The sequence below is a fragment of the Pseudochaenichthys georgianus genome, chromosome 5, assembly GCF_902827115.2.
Source record: "Pseudochaenichthys georgianus chromosome 5, fPseGeo1.2, whole genome shotgun sequence".
Classification (NCBI taxonomy): Eukaryota; Metazoa; Chordata; class Actinopteri; order Perciformes; family Channichthyidae; genus Pseudochaenichthys; species Pseudochaenichthys georgianus.
This window is the reverse complement of record NC_047507.1, coordinates 38,404,433-38,425,539: the sequence shown is the minus strand read 5'-3', so window position 1 is coordinate 38,425,539 and position 21,107 is coordinate 38,404,433. Positions and strand designations below refer to the sequence as shown.

The window sequence follows — 21,107 nt, the reverse complement described above, 5'->3', positions numbered from 1 at the left end:
GAAATGATATCATGAAAGTTACGGTGCTTATTAAGCATTTTAAAACGTATGTGGTAAATTGCCAAAGTGCTTTGTTTTGAACGTTCATCAGTATTATAATCAAAAAGAGAAATATGAACGTTAGTTTTCACTGAAATGATCAAATAAAGTCAACATTTCACAGTCTTTACTGAGCTGTGTGGGGTTAGTTCAACTTTTAAAAGATGTTTGAATGGTGATATACACAGTGATAGGTGTTAAGGACTAACGTTTATAATAAATACATTTGTATTTATTTTAAGATCTTTTCATAGTTCATACAATCATACGTATTGGGATCATTAGTATTAATGTGGACCGGAGGGAGAGGGTGACGAGCATAAGTTTCACTTTCCTTTTTTATTTCAATTCCAGCTTTGGTGATGAAGAATATGTTTCTCTGTTGTCCCCGTTCATAAAGCATAAAGCAACAGCATCAGAGCACGGTGCAGAGTCTCTAGATGAGTTCACAGCAGTCCCTCGTTCTTATTAAACATCCATGTTGTAGTCCGCTGTATAGAAAACTGTGGTTTCCATGGTTTCCCCACAGCAGCAGACGCACAAAATGACGTCCGCTGGCGCATCATAAACACGTCGGATAGTGAAAGTGCATTCGGATTCTCTAAAGTACCGCAGCCTCTTCTTCTAAGTCCTTTTGAATTCTCCTATCCACTATCCCTTAACCCCGTGACGTTTCACTCAGAGGTCAAGGAAGAGACGATAGAGTTAGACGTTAGGAGCTGATTTTTGGATTATTCGACTGCAGCCACAGACAGGAAACCAAAGACAGATCTAGACAAGACAAAACACAACGCAGACAGAAAACCAAAGACAGATCTAGACAAGACAAAACACAACGCAGACAGACATATCGTGACATGGACCTTACGTGTTATCCAACTCCACATTAACCTGTTTCCTCTTTTCTGCACACTCGATGAGAGCTGATTCATTTTAAGGCACAGCATGTGCATACAGAACTTGCTAAATACATTTGAAATAATGGGCATAGTTTGGGCAGCTTGTATAGCAGCCTCCTTAATGTGTCAATCACTTTCACCTGTCCCCGCCCCCTTTCTTTCAAGTACAGACAGAATCAACAAAGGAACAAGTGAGGTATACTGCATGTATAACTATGGTGTATGCCAATTAATCCATCACGTCACACACACCCTGAAAGGAAGTCTAACGAGCTGAACTAGTGTAAACCTAGGTTGAAGTTCCTGTTAAGCAGAATGCAAAGCTCCAAGTAAACAGTAATCTACCGTGAGTGGGTGCCATCTTGGTTCAGATACATGTTGAGCATCACAGATTGACGATATACATCAGCATCAGAACATGTCAGGGTGGATTTGTCCTTCCGTTGAAAACACACACACACACACACACACACACACACACACACACACACACACACACACACACACACACACACACACACACACACACACACACACACACACACACACACACACACACACACACACACACACATACTTTACCTTACTACATCCCTGGCAATCCCTGTAGTATCCCTGGCAATCTTCCACCAAAGCACTCAGCGCTGATTTCTATGCCTACACACACACAAACACACACAAAACAAGGACACAGGGGGTCAAACTCTGAAGCCAACAGTCTGGGTTTGGGGAGCCAATTAGAATTTTCGGGGTTTAACACAGTTGTACACTTCCTGTTTTTATCTTCTTATTCATCCAGACTGTTTTTAATTTGGCTTTTCACCTTCTCTAGCTAACTGAAGTCAATTGTCTGGTCATGTTAACCGTCTGTCTCTTCCTCCTTCTCATAAAGCCTGAACTACAGTGGCATGTGTTTGGCGTCGGATGCACAGTTCAGCGACTTCCTGGATGGGATGGGACCGGCTCAGTTTGTTGGTCGACAGACGCTGGCAACAACATCCATGGGTGAGAAAAGACTAGAGGTCTGTACCAGTTCAACAAAACATGTTATCATGGTATCCATATTCGGACAGAAGACCGTAAGTGGCCCTTTACACTGGAAGTCACATTATATCTCGCAAATGTTGTGTTTTCTAGAAAAGGAATATCTTTGTTACAAACATTTTGCAAAGCCTTTTTTCCCTTCGAGCAACAACGCAGTTCATCTCTGATGCTTCCGCAAAAACTTAATCTGATTTAAGTAAGGAAGGAAATTGCTCACATTCTGGGGTCACAACTATAACCTCTATTTTGTAAAATCCTCTCAAACTCTACCCATAAAAACACGTTTTTAAATTGAAAAGAAAACAGCTTATTTCCTCATAAAACTGCTGAAATCATTGCACACTGGGAAAAAAAGTGCCTCAGAGCTGTGTTCCACCTCAGGGTGTTTCTCATTGACCCCTGCACTTATTCATATCCAGGCCGTATAGTGGATTTATTGTATACAGCCCGTCCTCCAAAGCAGTGATCTACTGTAAGTGGGTCAGTTTCCTCGCTGGCAGCCAGAGAGTGTCCTTGGCCCGACAACAGTGGCACTGGCTGGACCCGCTCAGCTCCAAACCTGCTGTCCAGGCCCACTTTATCTGATGTCAGAGGACCAAGAATAACTTGGCTGTCATCTGTCACTTTCAAAGAAATGCAATCGTCATTCTGGAAATGTTTTGCTGAAAACTTTCTAGTGAGTGGAAAATAGCACACTACTCTCTTTACCTGCAACCTTTTAACTTTGTTGTTTAGTACAGTTCATAATAATCGTAATCGTAATGCAGCTGGAAACAAAGGTGGACCGAACAAAAATGAAATGTTGACTTTAATTAAATGTTTTATGTAAACAGATTACACATCATTTCATTAGGTTAGTTGAAAGCAATACTATTAAGTTTAAATACTAAATATTAGGTTCAAATTATTATTATTGCTTACAACTAACATAATAATAAAAACAATTAATCTGTTGACATAGTACATTTAATAAAAGTCAACCCTTCAATTTCTTAGTGTGTGTTGAGACCACATGAAAATAGAATGTTGTAGAATTCCAATATAATCAAAAGAGGAAGTGGCCGCCATTTTATAAAGATCTGCCATTGGAAGTTTTACAATTGTAGCCGTGCGATAACTTTAACTTTTTTTCACCAAACAATTGTCACTTTCTCTTGAACAAGTTTAATTGAAATGGCAAAGAGTTCAATGTCCATTCTACTTTCTGCAGTTAAGATGAAATTAAAACAATGAGCCAAAAGAGGCTAAAATGCTAATTTTGAATGACAAACTCCTATTTATTTTAAGCAGGCTCAAGTTAATTAAACCAAGACTCACGTGATGTTAATGTATCAATACACGTACCTGAGAGAGACGCGCAACAAAGAAAGGGTTATGTTGTATTATTAACTTCGTCTTGTTAATTCAAAGACTATAGACAGACATTGAAGTGCTTCAAGGTTGCAACAACTAAGTGCCATGTGCTCTCAAGACAGTACTGCGACATCTTTGACTTCTCTAGTTGTCAACATTTGCTCTTTTCCTGTCCATCTCAAAAAGGTCTCTGCAGTCTGCAGAAAACAACTTGAAGGATGTATTCTTAACTTCAAATACTGTCACTCATTATTAAAATCATTGTTCAGTGTTCAACAGCCCAGGTGGAGCCACATCTCATACTTAATGAGTATCACACGAACAGATTTTTCTAGTTCTAAAAACGTTCATAGAAACTCATCCAAACCTTTTTCCTTCAAATCTGAATTATTTCCAGTGATGGAATTTGTGGAAGAAGCGGTTGCATATTTAGTTGCTTGTTCTTTGAATTAACAAGGCTCTGACGCAAAAACGCATGTATGGAAACGGGTTATTGGTTTATAATGCCAGCATACTACTGTTTTTCACAATGTTTCCTCACTTATCTTTCTGACAGAACTTTATCACCATATGAGGCCATGCTTTTTGAATAGAGATAGATAAACACATTCAGCTCCCTAAAACATCATTTTAAAGTGCAACTTTGTTTTAATCCATCCAGGTGACATCGAGATCGGTCTGCTGGAGAGGAACGGAGGTCTGGAGGTGGAGGTCATCCAGGCCAGAGGACTCACCATGAAACCAGGTTCAAAGGGACCTCCAGGTAACACACCACCATCAGAATCACGATCAGAAACCCTTTATCCGGGCGAAGCTGGGACACGTACATCGTCACAGTGCAGATAGAATGCAATACATTACACATGGATAAACAAAACACGTAGCAGTATAATTAAGCACACACAAGTATTTAAGTAGCAGCCAGTAATAACAAAAATACATATAAGTGTTGTAATAAACTGTAATGGTGTTTTCAGAGAAATCAAAAGCATTGTTTTCTACAGGAAGTCACTTTTCTTCCTCAAAACGTCAGATGCTCCAAGCACCAAATTACATTAGGTGTCTTACCCTATTGTTCATCCAGTCTATGTCTTAGGGAATCACGGTTTCCACAGAACATGAATGCACCACAAGGCAGCAAATAGCATCAGCTCCTGGCAAACAGACCCGCCTGCAGCTGACATTTAAAAGCTATTGGGATATATCCTACGAAAACCCAGTTATGATATGAAAGATGCATGAGTGTAAAGCAGGAAATGGTGTTTCCAGTGTTGAGGGAGTTAACACACCGAGCAGAAGGAGGTGGTCTGATGAATGAGTAAGATCTCCATTACTGCAGAGAAACAGGCAGCATGTTGCTCTGATTTGCATATGCTGCTCTGTAGTAGCTGTATCTTAAACATGTCCTATCAGCAAGGTTAACTATGGAGGTCAGGAGTGTGTTTTAAAAACTGATCGTACAACAATCAGGAAATATCTTTTTTTTTTGTATGAGTTTGTCACTGCTCTGTCTGACCGCCATATAGTGAGGGAAGGGGACGATGTTAAATTTCCTTTTTAGTTTTAGTCATATTTAGTCACCTTCATCCTGTTTTTATTTAGTCAAGTTTTAGTCGACTAAAAGTCTGAGCATTTTAGTCTTATTTTAGTCGACTAAAACAGTAAACATTTTAGTCACGATTTAGTCGACTAAAAGTCTGAGCATTTTAGTCTTATTTTAGTCAAAGAAAACGAATTATTTTAGTCTACTTTTTGTCAATGAAAACTGTCGAGTCTTTTTTAGTCATCAGATTATATAGAACATTTCAGTCAAACTAGCCAAAACCAATAATTTGTCAATTTAGTATATAAATAAATAAGATTATCTTGTCCTTATTTGATGAAAAACACAGGTTGAATGATTAAGAAAGCAGCTTTGCAGAGTATCAGGTCAGGTGTGTGGTGTTTGTACCAGCTGTGTTTTGGCCACATTGCTTCCCTTCTGATGAAACAATGCATTCGCTTTTTTTCTCCGCCTCATTGTAGCGAAAATGGGCCCAAATATCACATCGTTTCTTTCTCCCAAGCAGTGGTGGCTTTAGACTTTTTCGTTGTCAGTCATTTTGACGGACAGGATCGTAACATTTCCGTTATAATCCATTATTACCCATCGAGTGCACAATGTATCACTCACTCGCGCTGACGGGGGGGTATTCGGTTAACGCGAGTGCGACCACTGCTCCCAAGCCCTGCTGTTGCCATTTTATTTTCTGTTAAATAAGGTTAGTTAGACCACGAGTTAGACCACGAGTTAGACCCATAGGTTAGACCCGAGTCTTCCTGACAGTTCATATTGTGCCGCTGCCCGGTGTAATTCAAATGTACCGCCGCGCGCAGCACAGAAACAGCTGCTGCTCTGCCGCAGCACCGGAAATGGAACGGCTGGGAGAAAAACTGACTATCAGAGATTTAACGTTATCTTTGATAATATTTCGTCTCCTCATTTTTCGTCAACGAAAGTAAAGAGAGATTCTGTCATAGTTTTAATTTAGTAAACTACATTTTCGTCTCGTCACTTTTCGTCAACGATATTGCATGATGATTTCGTTACAGTTATTGTTTACTGCCGTCGGTGCCATCTCGTCATCGTCTCGTTTTCGTCATGGAAAAAAAGGTCGTTGACGAACATATTTCGTCATAGTTTTAGTCAACGAAATTAACACTAGCCCAAACAAGTTTTTCATGCAACTTCTATCAGTTTTTTTTTGGAAAGTTTCAATATTTCAACATGGAGCGCTCAGACCAGCCGCGTTTAGAAAAAAGATGGTGGGTGCTGCGAACAAAAGGCGCCACGTGGACACCGGCCCATACAAACTACATCTAACTCTCAGCTTAGTGCATCAGTGCACCTTAAATACATCATACTCACATTGTACTTGAGCTGTTAATATGGGTTGTCCGCCCAGCAATAAATCACCCTGGCACTAAATCGATCAAGCGAGTAATAAGCAAGTCAATTAATTATTCAGTTAACCTTTATCTCTTTCTACTCTGTGAGTGATGTGCAATGGCCAAACAAAATGGAAGCATGAAGGCATGATGTCTTCATGGTTGTTCTTTTTTCAAATCTTTATCATGCTGCAAGTTGTATTGTGTAACAACAAGCTATTCATCTGATTATAGCTCCACTCGCTTGCATAATATTAAACCATTCATTGATCCTAATTACATAAGAACACAAACAATGTCAGCACATAAAGAACATCAAAAAAACATCTGGGAACAACTACAGTGTATGAGAGAGCGATAAAAGATAAGAGGATGATAAACAGAGCAGAGCACAAACAAAAGTCGGAGGAGAGAGAAACGGACGGCGCAAATAAGTGTGAAACATTGAAGAGAAACAGAGAGATACAAAGAGATTAAATGAAGTTCATATATTCTCTTAAAACAAAGGACAACCTTGCTCCATATTTCTTTGTAATATTGTTATCTGAAAGAAGGGACAAAAAGCTGTGGAGTGTGTGTGTGTGTGCGTGCGCATGTGCGTGCGTGCGTGCGTGTGTGTGTGTGCGTGTGTGTGTGTGTGTGTGTGTGTGTGTGTGTGTGTGTGTGTGTGTGTGTGTGTGTGTGTGTGTGTGTGTGTGTGTGTGTGTGTGTGTCAAAGTCAGAAGTCTGGCCTCTAATATAGTTTTGGCTTCTGTTACCGAATGTTTTTGAGTTTTGAGTTATGTCTAATGTTTTCAGACATTTGCTATTTTAAGGAACATTTCTGATACTCTTAGAATTATATTTTTGATACCATTTGAAGTACATTTTTGACACCATTTGTGAGGTTCTGTTTTATAATGTGTATAATGTGTTTTAATCAGTCAATGTTAGAGAGACAATGTTAACTTCTCATTTTGTGATAATAAAGGTTTTTATTAGCACAATTGTGTTTCTGTGACTTAATGGTTCTGTTAGACTAAATTGAGTGTTATCAGCATATTATAATTATGTGACAAAATTCCATGCAATTGAATTAAATAGAACCAACATGGTAAACACATGTTAGTTAAGCTAAAGTAACATATGTCAACCTGAAGTATTAATTTGGCATTGGATGAATGAGATAAACATGTGTTGGGTTAACAACAGTGAATCATGTATTATGTACATATTTCATTTAAATTAGAGTAACATAATGTAATTGCGTGGAATTTTGTCACGTAATTAAATCATGTTGGTTTAACAAATCATTTTTTTGAGTGTAGCAACAATGTTTCATACTGGGACATTTAATCATAAATGCAGTTTTAAACTATCTAGGAAAGGCTTTGTATCTGTGGAGGGAGCGACCCCTTTTCGTAGTACAACATCTGATGCTGACAGCCATCGTTTGCATAAAGTCCTGATGTCTTCCTGGGCACTGAGGGTTTCCTGCACACATACTGTAACCAGAGCAACTAATGGTTTCAGATGAACTGTGTTTCATCAAGTGCACCAACATCCTCTCTGACATAAATTAAATACAAACAAAAAAAACAGACAAACGCATAGAGAGCCAATAACATAATGTCCTTAGCGGAGGTTTTAAAGGGAACTGTGTATATTTAAGTTTGTGAGAGTTTGCATAAATACTTGTGGGTCAAATTAGATTTTTGTAGCGGAAGGTTAGCTTAGTCTTCTTTTGTATTTGTCTTATAATCTGTGGCTGACAGTTCCTTTTTGCATTAACATACATGTTTACCCTTGTTTAAAGGACAGTCTTGTATTGTACCTCTTCACTTAACTCTGGAGTGCAAGCTACAAGGTGTGTACCACAACCACCATAACCCTGCAGAACAGCCAGCCAGGGTGCCAGAAAGGAGCCCCATCCGTCACATGGCCCTCACCGTGCAGGTTGCATCACTCCCTCAGGAGTTTCCTCTCTATTCTAGTCTCCTACTGACCTTGTGCATTTTACTCTTTTATACTGAACTAAGCGGGAAATAAAAATGAACTGTACCGTGTTCTACTCTACTGCAATCTCAAACAAACCAGCTCTAAACCTGACAGAATAAACCTCTAAAGTAGCTGATGACCCAATGTGTAAGGGCGTCGCAGAAAACTCTGAAGGGGTAAGTTGAGGTTTAACCTTTCGGACTGCTGTCGTTGCAGCGGCCTACATCAAGGTTTACCTCCTGGAGAACGGGAATTGTGTGGCCAAGAAGAAGACCAAGTCAGTGCGGAAGTCTCTGGACCCCCTCTACAACCAGGCCCTGGTCTTCTCCGAGAGCCCACAGGGGAAAGTGGTGCAGGTGAGATAAGGCCCACTGATTCACAACGACTAACCAGAAAGTAGATGGTTATGAAATAAAACATATTTTAAACTTGTTGTCAGGTGTTAGCCCTGTTTGTTTTACATTTACATTATTAAGGTAATTGCGTGTACCAAGTTATTTTACAGTGTTAGTATGCTTACATCTCAAATCAGCTCACTTACACTGAGAATGTGAGCTGAGGGACCAGGAGGCAGTCTGAGCTGATTTGATTCTTTCAGCTGTTTGAGCTTCAGCCACTCTCAGGATCACAAAGGTCACTAAAGAGTCACAAAGAGATTCTGAGCTCTTTAACTTCTCTCCTCTCCTTTTCTACTTTCTCTTATTTCCCTGGCACTCTTTTCTTTAAATCCCCTTTTTTCCATCCTTTACTATGCTTTTCATTGCTTCTTTTGTACTTTCTCCCCTCTACTTGTTGCTCTCTCAAACTCCTTTCCCAAAAGACAAACCCACTAAGTGCTGCTACCATTTGGCTTCTGCATACACATGTTTATTTTGGTGGATTAACAGAAGGACTATCCATCCCTCTTTGTTAAGCCTCTTTCCTTTTGTACCACCTTGCATCCTTTTTGTCTTTCAATTAATTCCTAAGTGCTCAATGTTCTGTCTTCCTCTTCCATTCTTTATCTTTCGAGTCTTTGACATACATTGTGTACTTTCTGACTCTACAAGATTACTAAAAAAGATAACTTAACGCCAACATGTATGAAGGTAGATATGGTGCAAAATGCGAGAGCGTGTAAAACCTGATGTGAGCGCTCAGAAAAGCTGAGCTTGTGTGCATACATTTACACTTGTATAAAATATCCACGTAACTGTGAACCAAATTTGAAGTCACAGAAGAAAAAAAAAAGTTGTGTAGCTTGTAGAAAAAAAATGAACTTTCCATTACAACTGCAACTTGGTTATTACGACCTCTCAAATCAGTCATCACAACTTGATGAATCTGCTCTGTGGCAGTATACATCGACGAATCTGCGGCCTTGACTTTTGCTACACTTCTTGTGGTGAATGTGTCGCTAAAGTGATTTCCACCTGTAGATGTGGGGGGAGGGAGGGAGGGGGGTTGGAGTGAAGGGGCGGAGCTATCAGAACGAGGAGGTGCAAGCTCGGGTCAGTCACACAATGGTCACACAGCCATGTCAGGTCGAACCGGATGACTGCGGGGCCCTGCATGTTGCCCCTTTCACACCAACGCGGTTCCAGGGCCGGTTCGGAGCTTGTGCCTGATAAGCACCGTTTTGTCCTGTTCACGCCGCAGCGGAGCCGGCTCTTCTCCCCGAAAACCGGTTCTTACCAAGCTCGAAAAAAGTGTCGGTCTAGAGCAGGGTGTCAAACTCAATTTCATCGCGGGCCACATCAGCATTATGGTTGCACTCAAAGGGCCGGTTGTAACTTTAAGACTATATAAAAATACATATATAAATATATCATATATATAAAATAATGTATTATATTACATCATTGCCTCTGCATTGGATTATCATCGGATAGGGTAATAACTTCATAATTAACTACGTCTGAAAGCAGAAGTCTAGGGCAAATAATTGCAAGTCTTTTCATTGCGTATGTCCCAAAATGATTTAAAAAGAAAAGCCAAATTCTGGAGAAAAAAGAAATAGAAGTGACATTTTGAAATAAAAATCTAATTCTGAGAAAAAGGAATTCTATGAAAAAATGCATATTTTGAAGAAAAAAAGGCAAATTCTGAGAAAAAAGTCATATTTGAGATGCATTGTGGGACATGTAGTTTATGGGCAACGTGCTTCTGTAGCATGTAACCGTATAATAAACATATTATATTCTTTGCAAGCTCTTGTGGGGCCACATAAAATGAAGTCGTGGGCCGAATGTGGCCCCCGGGCCTTGAGTCTGACACCCCTGGTCTAGAGGCAAGAACCGCATATGTCACGCTTACGTCGGAAGGGTGCGAGATTAACCTGAACTAACAGTTTATGGCGAGTACGGCAAATAAAAGTTGAAACAAGCAGTAGCGCTGAGCACTAGAACGCAACCACACACTTGTAAAAAAACAAAACACACTTTATAAAGTCAGGCAACACTAACCAGGCTTCGTGTGATTCTGTTTATTTGTACCTTACTTTGACCATCCGTTCACTGTTATCGATCATTGTGGAGAGAGGCAGACGTTTTGTTTTGTATTATAGCAGCTATCAGATGGAATCAATACATGGGCTACACAGGTTGTCATGTCCGACTATCACACCAGTAGAATCATAATAAAAAATACGCCGGTAAAATGTAGAAAACGGCTTATGCCACAAGTTATAGCAACAAGCAACAAGTAGCCTAGTCAATAGCCTATAGTCAGTTTAGCTTCGGTTGCTATGCTAACATCACCCATTTTATACCAGAGAAACTTTAATAACAGCGTTGTGATGCCAGCGTCAATTCAGACTGACACACATTCACTTATGGGGAATTGGGGATATGTATCAGCTGCTTGTGTGAGTCGGACAGTGAATACTTTAGAGCGTCCGCTGCTGTTAGCTAACGGGAGAATAAACACCGGTGGACGAGCAGCCAGCACTGCAGCGGTCGGTACATGCCGCTGTAACACATTAATAAACAATGAACCAAGGCACTCTGGAGAAAAGTACAAGGTTGGAGAAGTAGTTATTTAATTTAATCTGGCTTCGTATGATTAAAAGTAACACGATCATCGACCCGACGACCATTGTTGTTGTTGTTGTTGTTGTTGTTGTTGTTGTGAGCGAAGCACGGACCTAGAACGGGAGCTGCGTTGGTGTGAAAGGGGCAACAGTAGTCACTTGTGCTGTGTGTGACTGACCCGAGCTTGCACCTCGTCGTTCTGATAGCTCCGCCCCTTCGCTCCAACCCCCCTCCCTCCCCCCACATATACAGGTGAAAAAGAAAAAGAAGTGTAGCAAAAGTCAAGACCGCAGATTCGTCGATGTATACTGCCACAGAGCAGATTCGTCAAGTTGTGATGACTGATTTGAGAGGTTGAATAACCAAGTTGCAGTTGTAATGGAAAATATATTTTAAAAATATATATTTTTCTACAAGTGAACATTTCATCACTAAATTCATTTTTTTTTCTTCAAGCTACAACACTTTTTTTTTTCTACTCTAACTTCAAATTTGGTTCACAGATACGTGGATATTTGATACAAGTGTAAATGTATGCACACAAGCTCAGATTTTTTTCCTGCAAGTTATCACATCACATCTTACAAGCTCTCGCATTGTGCACCATATCTACCTTCATAGCATGGATATATGTTAGAACCTGTATAGTATTTCAGGTTCCTCCGGGCTCTGCAGGTGGAACAGTGGTGTCCTGTTTCAGTGGAGGCCTGCAGCTCTGCTCCTGTGTAATTAGCCTCTAAACGCCTCCCTCGTAATTATTTGCTGTCTGCGTTGCTGTCCTCCAAGTTCCTCAAACTCATTCACAATAATGAAAACCGCTGAAATCAGCAGCGCCTTTCAATCTGTCACGTCCTGGTTTAGCACTCCCTAAGTACACACAGAACATTCATTCAGAACCCTTCATCAACTGAGTCTCAAGCTTTCATGTGAGAAAACCGACGTGCTCATCCAAATAGACAGTGTGTCCTCAGACATCTTACAAAGGCTATTAGTCATTTAATACAATCGGTATCCAGAATCATGTGTCAAGATACACTTCACATACAAACAGTATTTCAATAAACCTCTGTTTTTACAAAAACTTGTTTTGGTTAGGTTTTGAAATTGTTTTTGATTTGTATACATATGTAAATTACCTGACAAATAAGTCACCGTTTGGGGTAAAAATAAAGCGTTTTTAATAAGGTACAGAAGTGATATGACAAAGAAATGGTTTCACTGGACAGAGACATGGTCTCCTAGGTGATGGTCTGTTGTTTTTTGACCAACCTGTCTAACCAAACCTCCTCCTTCAGTTGACTTCTTCACTCTTTATACTTCCTGGTTTTTAAAGAGGCCCTTTTATGCTCTTTGGGGTTTTCCCTTTCCCATAGTGTGTTACATAGGTTTTAGTGCATGTAAATGGTGTGCAAAGGCCAATATCCCTGTTTCCCTCCAGAGGGAGTTTCTCTCCCACACCCTGGCTGAAACTCCTCAATTAGACTCCTTTGTTAACTTCCACAACATAGTGACATCAATATGAAGGAAACACTTGTGCATTTATTGACTAGCGCTCCAACACATTGTACGTGATAGGCTAAGGGGCGGGACATCAACAGAGCCGGCCAGCTAACTGGGCTCTGGTTTCAGAGGGAGGGTGAAAAGAGGTGAAATGTATATATCACAAGGTGAAACTACCAACAAACGGCTTGCTGGCGGGAACAGTCATTTGCATTCAGGTCAGTGTGACTTTGTGTCATTGAGTGGACTTGGAGTTTTTAAAGATCAAAGTTAAAGTCCTATTTCCAGGAAATATTGTCTATCATGAGCAACAAACACATACAATTGCCGTGCCTGTGTGTGTGGTAAACAGAGGTCATGTCAGTGGGTTCTGAAGGTCAGCCTGAAGCTGCTGTCACTGCGTAATTAGTCACTGAACGCCTCCTTTCTAATTGTCGGCTGTCCGTCTTGATCCTCCGCGCTACACTCTCTGCCACCTTCCCCTCGTCATCTCATTTTCTCTTGTATCTCATCCTCTCTGACAACAGGCAGGCATATCCTTTTTTGTTTTTTTTAAATGATTTTAAGTGTTTGGTTTGTGTTTTCTGAGCTTTGTGTGAGTTCAATGTTTGCTTATCGTGATATCTGAGGGAATCAGATGTAAGTATTCCCCTAAGCATTAGTAACCATGTCATTATTAACAATGTTTTCCCTCATGTGGGACAGCCGTTGACATTCTTTGTCCACATAAGTATATTTTCAGTGCTGGGAAAAGCTGCAAATCCAGGGTTTATTGCATTTATTTTTTTCAAAATATGTCACTATTACATCTCTTTCCCATCATTCTATATTATTGGGTCTCTTCTAACCAGAGGGAGTTTCTGGTTTCAAAAGTGAGTGGCTCAGATAGAGACATGTAGAGAATATGAAGTAGTCTCTATCGATTCTCTAGTCTAGGCTCAGCCACACTAGCCTTTACGGTTTAACAGCAACAATTATTTCTGAATTTAAACCATTTAAATACAATCTAAATATTTGCTCCCACTGGCAAGGGTAGTTTAGCTTTTGTGATCAAAACAGAGACAGCCAGCAAACCAATCAGAGCAGACTGGGCTCTGGTTTCAGACAGAGGGTGAAAAGAGGTGCTGCTTTTTGAACCTTAAAGCATGGAGACACGTCCCAGTAGGGCCACAACATGCATATATGAAACTGAAAATGAGCAGAATATGTGCTCTTTAATGAATTTACAGCAGAGTAACCGAACATTTTTGCAAAGTTAGGTTAAGAAACTTGGGGCGAATTGTCTTGCCCAAGGATCGACATCGACATGTTGACGGCGGGGGCTGGGAATGAAACCAAACGTTCTTGTTTTTAGACGACTACACCACCTCACAGCCACAGTCGAGTAATATGACTTGATAAAAACAGGATTACTGTAGGGTGACTAAATATAAAAAACATCTGAAGAAAGACTTATAACTGCTTAGAATATGAACACTAGCACAATTGAAGTTTGCTGTCTAACTTGTTGGTGTTGCTCTTACAGCACCCTTTCTTCCAATTCCAGTTTATCCCAAACTGCAACATGCTGGGTTTATTTTGTCCCTTTTTGTCTTTTTGCTCCACTTTCTAGAAAGTGGAGCAAAAACAAATGTCGGACACTGCATTTCTCATTGCCTGTACAAAACACTCAGCCAGTCTTTCATGTTCTACTATAAATGTATCATTTATAAGATGTCTGTTGTAACGGTTGAAGCCAGGTTTCCTGTTTGGAGAACTGATGACAGGCAGACACAACATGAGGTAAAGGTTCTCCTTTTTTAAAGATTCAGGGACAATATGAAGGCAGACTCTCAGTCTCTGTGGAAATCACATGCAGACACACTTATACCAAACAAATTGGTATGCAGGCATGCCCAGACACACAAGAGGACACACAAACGGATATTGATTTGTTTTGTCTGCTGCTTGACCAGATGTGGCTGTCTGAGATGAGCCCTGATGTTATCGGGGTGTCAGGAGACCAAACGTACACAACACACAGGTCCCTAAGCAATACCACCATCGTGTTCTACTCTCCCTGCCTCAAACACAATGCCTCTTCATTTACGCTAATAGAAACCACAGCCAGATCTTTGCTTCTGTAACAGAGAGGACAACTGTCAGGATACGGTACTTAACAACTGATTTCCAAACAATATTTATTCATGCTAATGAATTCCACCGTATTAACCTTATCATATGTATCATAATATCAAGTCCTCATAACCTTCAGGATGTGCATGATTCAACATTATCTTAAACCATGTTAAAGAACTAGATACATTTAAATGATTACATGATTTGTTGTGTGTGGGAGAGAAACCTTTGGATTTGAACCGTTACAGACCATTTACATGCAAAATAACCGTTTTAACACACTACAGGAAAGGGGGAGCTCCAAATAGCACAATAGTGCCTCTTTCAGTAGATTTAATAATTGGACAATACTTTGATGATCGATACCTTTTATTCAAGGATGTTGTCATATCTTTGTCAATAAAACATATTATTAAATTAACATTGGTCAAATGTTTAACTCAAAAGTAAAGTCCCACAACTTTGGTTTAAGACTCATGACATTCCCATTAGCCTCAGCCGTATATTGCATTTACAGCTAACTAGCAAATATTTGCATAGTAAACAGAGAGGGTTCAAATTACTTTATACCTGCTAAACTTCAACATACTATCATTAATAGCATGCGCATCTGGCTTAAGAGCTAAAAGAAAGTGTACTACAAAAGCATTTATTCTTACATATTATAATTCTACTATGACAACCGCAAATTGGTAATGCAAACATGTAATATTTTGGTTATATTCTCTAAACACATCACTAATTGATATCTTGCCACCCTCTTCTGTAGGTGATCGTTTGGGGCAACTATGGACGTATGGACCGCAAATGCTTCATGGGCGTTGCTCGAATCCTATTGGAGGAGCTGGACCTCAGCACGATGGTGATTGGCTGGTACAAGCTCTTCCCTACGTCCTCCATGGTGGACCCAACGATGGCGCCCCTCATTCGCCACTCCTCCCAGATGTCCCTAGAGAGCACCATTGGGCCCTGCTGTGAGCGATCCTAAGCCTAAAGGAAATGATCAAGCTTTGTTGTTGCGACCGAATCCTAAGACACTTTTTCAAATAGCATGTAGCCCTGCACCTGGGTCAGCCAGGTGGTACTGCCGCTGGAGCTGATAGGTGTAAAGTATCTTATTAAGAGCACTTTGACAGGTCCAACCACACATGGGATGGACCCATCCCCTGATATGGAACTGACTACTAACTAATACTCATTGGTAGTGTCATTCTCTTGATATGGTATCAGGGTTTCCTGGGACTCACAGGAAGCACATCTCTCTGTGGTTGCAACCGACAGCCTCTCAGACTCACGGGAAAATGTCTATGACGAGAAAACAAAACCCTTCTTAATGAGGATACTTCAAAGGAGGGCTCGGTATGCCGACATCGATCACATCCTATTGGGACCACAATGCACTGCAGGCTCAGCTTTGCTTCAGCTACGCGCCTTCACAGCCTACAATGGGTTCTTAATCCCAGGACTGCTTGTTGTCTTTCTGCTTCTCTGCTAAGGAGCTGGCTATATGTCCATCCACGAGTCTGAGAGGAAGTGAGACTGCCCTCAGACTGATGGAGACACCAGCCGCTCATTTTGCTGGAGAATCGAGGGGAATGGATCAGGACTACAAAGAACTTTAAAAAAGTATAATATATATAGCTTTATAGCTATAGATAACTTATTTGTTGTAACCAACCAAGATGTCTTGGTTTCAAACACTCAAGTTGAGCTGTTTTTCGTTTATTGTGTCACACATCTGGCCCTTCAATGTTCACTTCATTCAGTACTATGTGTTTGTGAATGGTGGCATCTTCTGGAAGGATCTTGGGGATCCAGAGTACTGCTGAGTTTCTTTCTTTACCAGTTAGTAAGGACTTCAGATAAATACATTGACCTTTAGTGCCAGGTCTAAATTGGTCCCTGAGTGGATGTACATGTTTTTAAACAACATACGCACGTTCTAAGTTCTCAAAGATCATGATGCCTGTACATTTCCGTTACAATCAATCGCGACATTTGCTGATTTTACTGATTATTTTGCCATCTCTTGTTGAAGGTGCTTTTTAGATAAATCAGCCAGTGTTGTGTTTGGTAGGAATGAGAACAGCAGCTTTGTAGCTTTTGAGAAATATTGATTGACAAACCCATTTTACTTGGTTATTTCTTGAATCTGAATGATTGCTTGCTTCTACAAATGTCCAGCTTATCACAAACAGTTTGATATCCGAACTCACAGAGGACATCGTAAAATAATTGGTTTCTTGTCACCAGAAGCCTTCTTAGTGCATTGCCATTCCTCAAAGCAGATACAATGGCAGATACATATGCATGCAACACATTGTATAAGATGAAGATGCAAGTGACTTTTACGTCCAAATGCAATGTGGTTGATCCTTATCTGGAAACAATCTGGAAACAACTGGCATGAAACAGTCAAATGGGTCTGACATGTTGAGGGTGCTTTGTCCTCATTATGTTCTAATATGTTCTTTGTTGTTCTTAATGTTCACATCCACCTGGTAGTGCAGGACACATCAGAGCAGGGGGAGGTATTGTCCCTCTGTGGCTGACAAGGTGTTGTATATCGCAGTTTAAATGTAGTTTGGAATACTCTTAAGATAAAGTCTACAAGTAGATTTGAAGATTCCTCCTCTCTTTTTTTTTTTTTTTTTTAGCTTTGGCTAATAACAGTTTCTACTGTGCCAATTTCCACCAGCAAGTGTCTTCTCCTTCCTCTTCCTCAATTACCTTGTAGCATGTGCTATTGTGAGGGAGGAACAGAAACAAGCCCTCACAAGATCTGACAGCTGTGTTCAGGCTGCACAGAGAAGCATCCTTTCTATTCTAAATTACAGGCCTAATCCACTAGGCAACTGGTGATTAGCCATGCAATGACTCCGTGTGGAGAGAGGAGGAGAGGGGAGGAAAGGGAAAGAGAGAGGAAGGAAGCATGAAATGTACTGTGCATCATCCAAACAAAAGATCTGCCTGGACTGACGTTAGGTTCTACAGGTTTTTAAAAAAGGACACAAACATAGGATGAATTTAAAGGGAACACAATGTGCACACTGTAGAGAAAAATAACAAAAGTATATGTATTTCTTTTGGGCACTTTATGATTCCTAATGTATTTTTTATGTGTAAATATTATGCTTGTTAGTGTCTTTTGGAGTGAGCCAAAGTGTATCTATAATAACTTAGTTAATAATGTTAAATCTTTGAGGGAGTGAAGGGACATCTTGCTAGTTACCGTAAGATTGTAGCATTAGCTGGTAGCATCCGCATGACTGATTAAAACTAATAAATAATTAGCAGACTACTTGATAAGATTAAGCATGAGCTACACGCTACACAGAAAGAGGTGAAACGAAATACAGCATAGGTTGAGAACCAACATGAATTGAGGAATACATTTATATGTAGCAATTTATTTCAGATTAAAAGTTTACTACATTTCCTTTTGGGCTTTTTACTGATGCTGTATAATTACTAAAAGAAAAAAAGGTTTGTTTTCTTTTTACTTTGAAGCAAACATTCTGAACAAAATTGAATTAGTCTAATGCTTATGAACACACATTTGAAATATAACACACCATTTTGAGTAATTCTACGTAAATGCTTGCAAACAACATTTTAACTAAACAATACAATTTGTAATTTTACTTTTTTGGTGCAAAAGTGGCCTCATGTTGCCAGTAGCAGTGTTGCAGGGATATTAATACTGTATTCATTTTCAAACAAATCAGCTACATTCTGTAAAGCAATAATCCAAAACATCCAGTCATTGCCATGTTTTAGTTGCACAGTGTTCATTGCAGTCAAACGTTTGACAAGACAATGTAGGTTATCTTGTTGCATTCTGTGTGACGTATATATCAGGACTTTTGTGATTCCAAAAACTATTATCGCTAAAGTCATTTCTTCCTGCTGTTCAAAGCTTTAAGGAGCCAGGATTTTTATGATTTAAAAACCTTGAAAATAGCTTGAAGAATCTGAAGGCAGAAAGCAAAAATCACTTGTGAAGATGTGTCATTTGAACCATTCAAGTGTTTTCACTATTACACCAGGAGTTGCATGTGGTCTCTAAATAACCTCTTTGAAAATGAGAAAGAATTTAATTATAACATATTTTCTTCATAGATTTCTTTAGATGGAATCCCAATTACTCCAATGAAAGTTGCTGTATCACTAACATGTCTGTGGAGATGTCTCTGGCTTCCACCAAGTGGGTCCCATACTCATTTACAGATAGACTTTGTTAGACCTTCCAAATGTTTCCCAGAGCCTTTTTTTCTGAATGTTTTCGCATAAAATCAACATGGAAAGCAATCTAAGTAGAAGTCCAAACATTTCTTTAAAAATGTTACCTGAGTTAAATGTCTCTTTATTTGTATCCTTTAAGTACAACAGTTCTACTTACAAGAAAGGAAGAGCACTGTTTGTGTCTTTGTCTTTGCGAGTGACATTGTGTACATATAGACATACATATCATAACATGTCCTCTCTTGGGGAAGAGGTGGAGGAAGAGTGGGACGATGAAAGGGTGGAAGCAGATTCTCTGTTAGGAAATGGTGGCTACTGGATCCCAGTAATACACCTCCTCCAGTCTGCTCCCGAACGTTCCCGCTCAGAGGCCGTCCCCGACCCAACCCACACGCCATCTCTCTCATCCAAAGTGTCCCACATTACCTCCAGTGAATACATTTTCAGGTTGAGCGACACCGGTGTGACTTGAAGTGACATGGGGTTTTGTAACTTCTGTTTCTCAACACCATTCCGGGTTCAATGGCCTCTCACATATGCGTTGCTGGTGATTATAGTGTCAACTCAATTAGTCTTCATCCCCAAATCTTCAAAAACAAATCTTCCTTTTCTGTCTTGATGATCATTGTATCTACAGCATTCACAGCCTTAACTTCTATAAGCCATCCGAAAGGCTCCTAAAATACTAAAAAGTTGATGTTTGGTTCTGGGATACTAGATGAGAAAGTTCTACAGGCCTTCTCATGCTGTCAGGAACGTGTGAAATGGGCAACCTTTGGAGGCAATGCTGATGGGAAACCTATGTTACAAGGGAAGCTTTTTCCAACAACATCTTCGTTAATTATGACCATTTCTTTGGTTTAACACATTGATCCATCGTGTAACTTTATTGGAGCAAATTATATCTCATTGACTTATTTACAAAGCCATTTAAGGATTGCAAAATCCCATTTACAAGTAGAATGTAATGTTTTTTAATTGTTAAATACCAATCGTCACATCGCTAGATGAACCTCAAAATATGCTAGCATAAGCTAATGTTAGCAAAGCGTTAAGCAGCAAATGCTCCTCTGCGTTGCTTTCCATGTGTTGCTCATGTACTACTGCCTTGAGGACCGGAGTGTTATTGAAAGAGACAAAGTGGTGTAACCTTTTTCATTTCACCGCACTGTCATTTAAAACACTCATAAAAAGTGTATTTGCAGATTCTTTGGCAAACTGTTATATTGTTGAGTAATGCACAATTTGGTGTATTGTTATTCTATTCCAACTGTCAATAAAATAGTTTAACTCCATCGTGTTTCATCTGCCTTTATTCAAATATGTGTTTCATTGATGGTGGACACGTAAGAGAGAACAGAGACGACAGCTCCTTTGTTTCAAGTCACACTGTCTTCCCCAAAAACCAACTGATTTACAGCCTTCTCTTCTCAATGCAAGATGTTTCCAAAACGAGTTGAAAGCAAGTATCAGCTGTCTGTTTTCACACACGAAGAGGTAAACTGACCGATGGCTAGATTTCCGAAAAAACGTTCCTGAACCTCAATAACCTGCTAACCTCTTGTGCAAACAGGTGAGAGGAAACAAGGACACAGGGGAGGAGAAGGGAGAACTCAATAATAAGACCGAGAGAGGCAGAGAAGACCAAGGATTCATTCAGTCTGACAGTCAGTGAGTGAGTAAGGATAAAGCGTTACCCTTCCTGTGGATACTCCCCACTAGCTTTGCAGCTCCCTCTACGCTCCTGTTTCTCTCTTTTAGGATCTCTCGTGCTCCTCTCAACCCTTCTCCCAACATCACTCACTGTTTCTCCCTGCCTGTCTCCCTCTCAGGCAAACGTCCAGACTCCCTGCCAAACCTCTCTCTCTCTCTCTCTCTCTCTCTCTCTCTCTCTCTCTCTCTCTCTCTCTCTCTCTCTCTCTCTCTCTCTCTCTCTCTCTCTCTCTCTCTCTCTCTCTCTCTCTCTCTCTCTCAAAAAGTAATTGCGTGACAG

General features: G+C 40.1%; 1 protein-coding gene across 2 annotated transcripts in view; it reads left to right on the top strand.

The window, feature by feature from the left end:
• rims4 (regulating synaptic membrane exocytosis 4) overlaps positions 1-20,382 on the top strand; it is a 109,422-nt gene extending 89,040 nt beyond the window's left edge. For both annotated transcript variants that reach the window (XM_071203216.1, XM_034082703.2), the window contains 4 exons: positions 1,831-1,943; positions 3,997-4,098; positions 8,457-8,596; positions 15,639-20,382. In XM_071203216.1, the coding sequence (XP_071059317.1) occupies positions 1,831-1,943; positions 3,997-4,098; positions 8,457-8,596; positions 15,639-15,857 (574 nt within the window). In that variant the 3' untranslated portion in view covers positions 15,858-20,382. The remainder of the gene's footprint in view (positions 1-1,830; positions 1,944-3,996; positions 4,099-8,456; positions 8,597-15,638) is intronic.
• Positions 20,383-21,107: the final 725 nt, after the last annotated feature.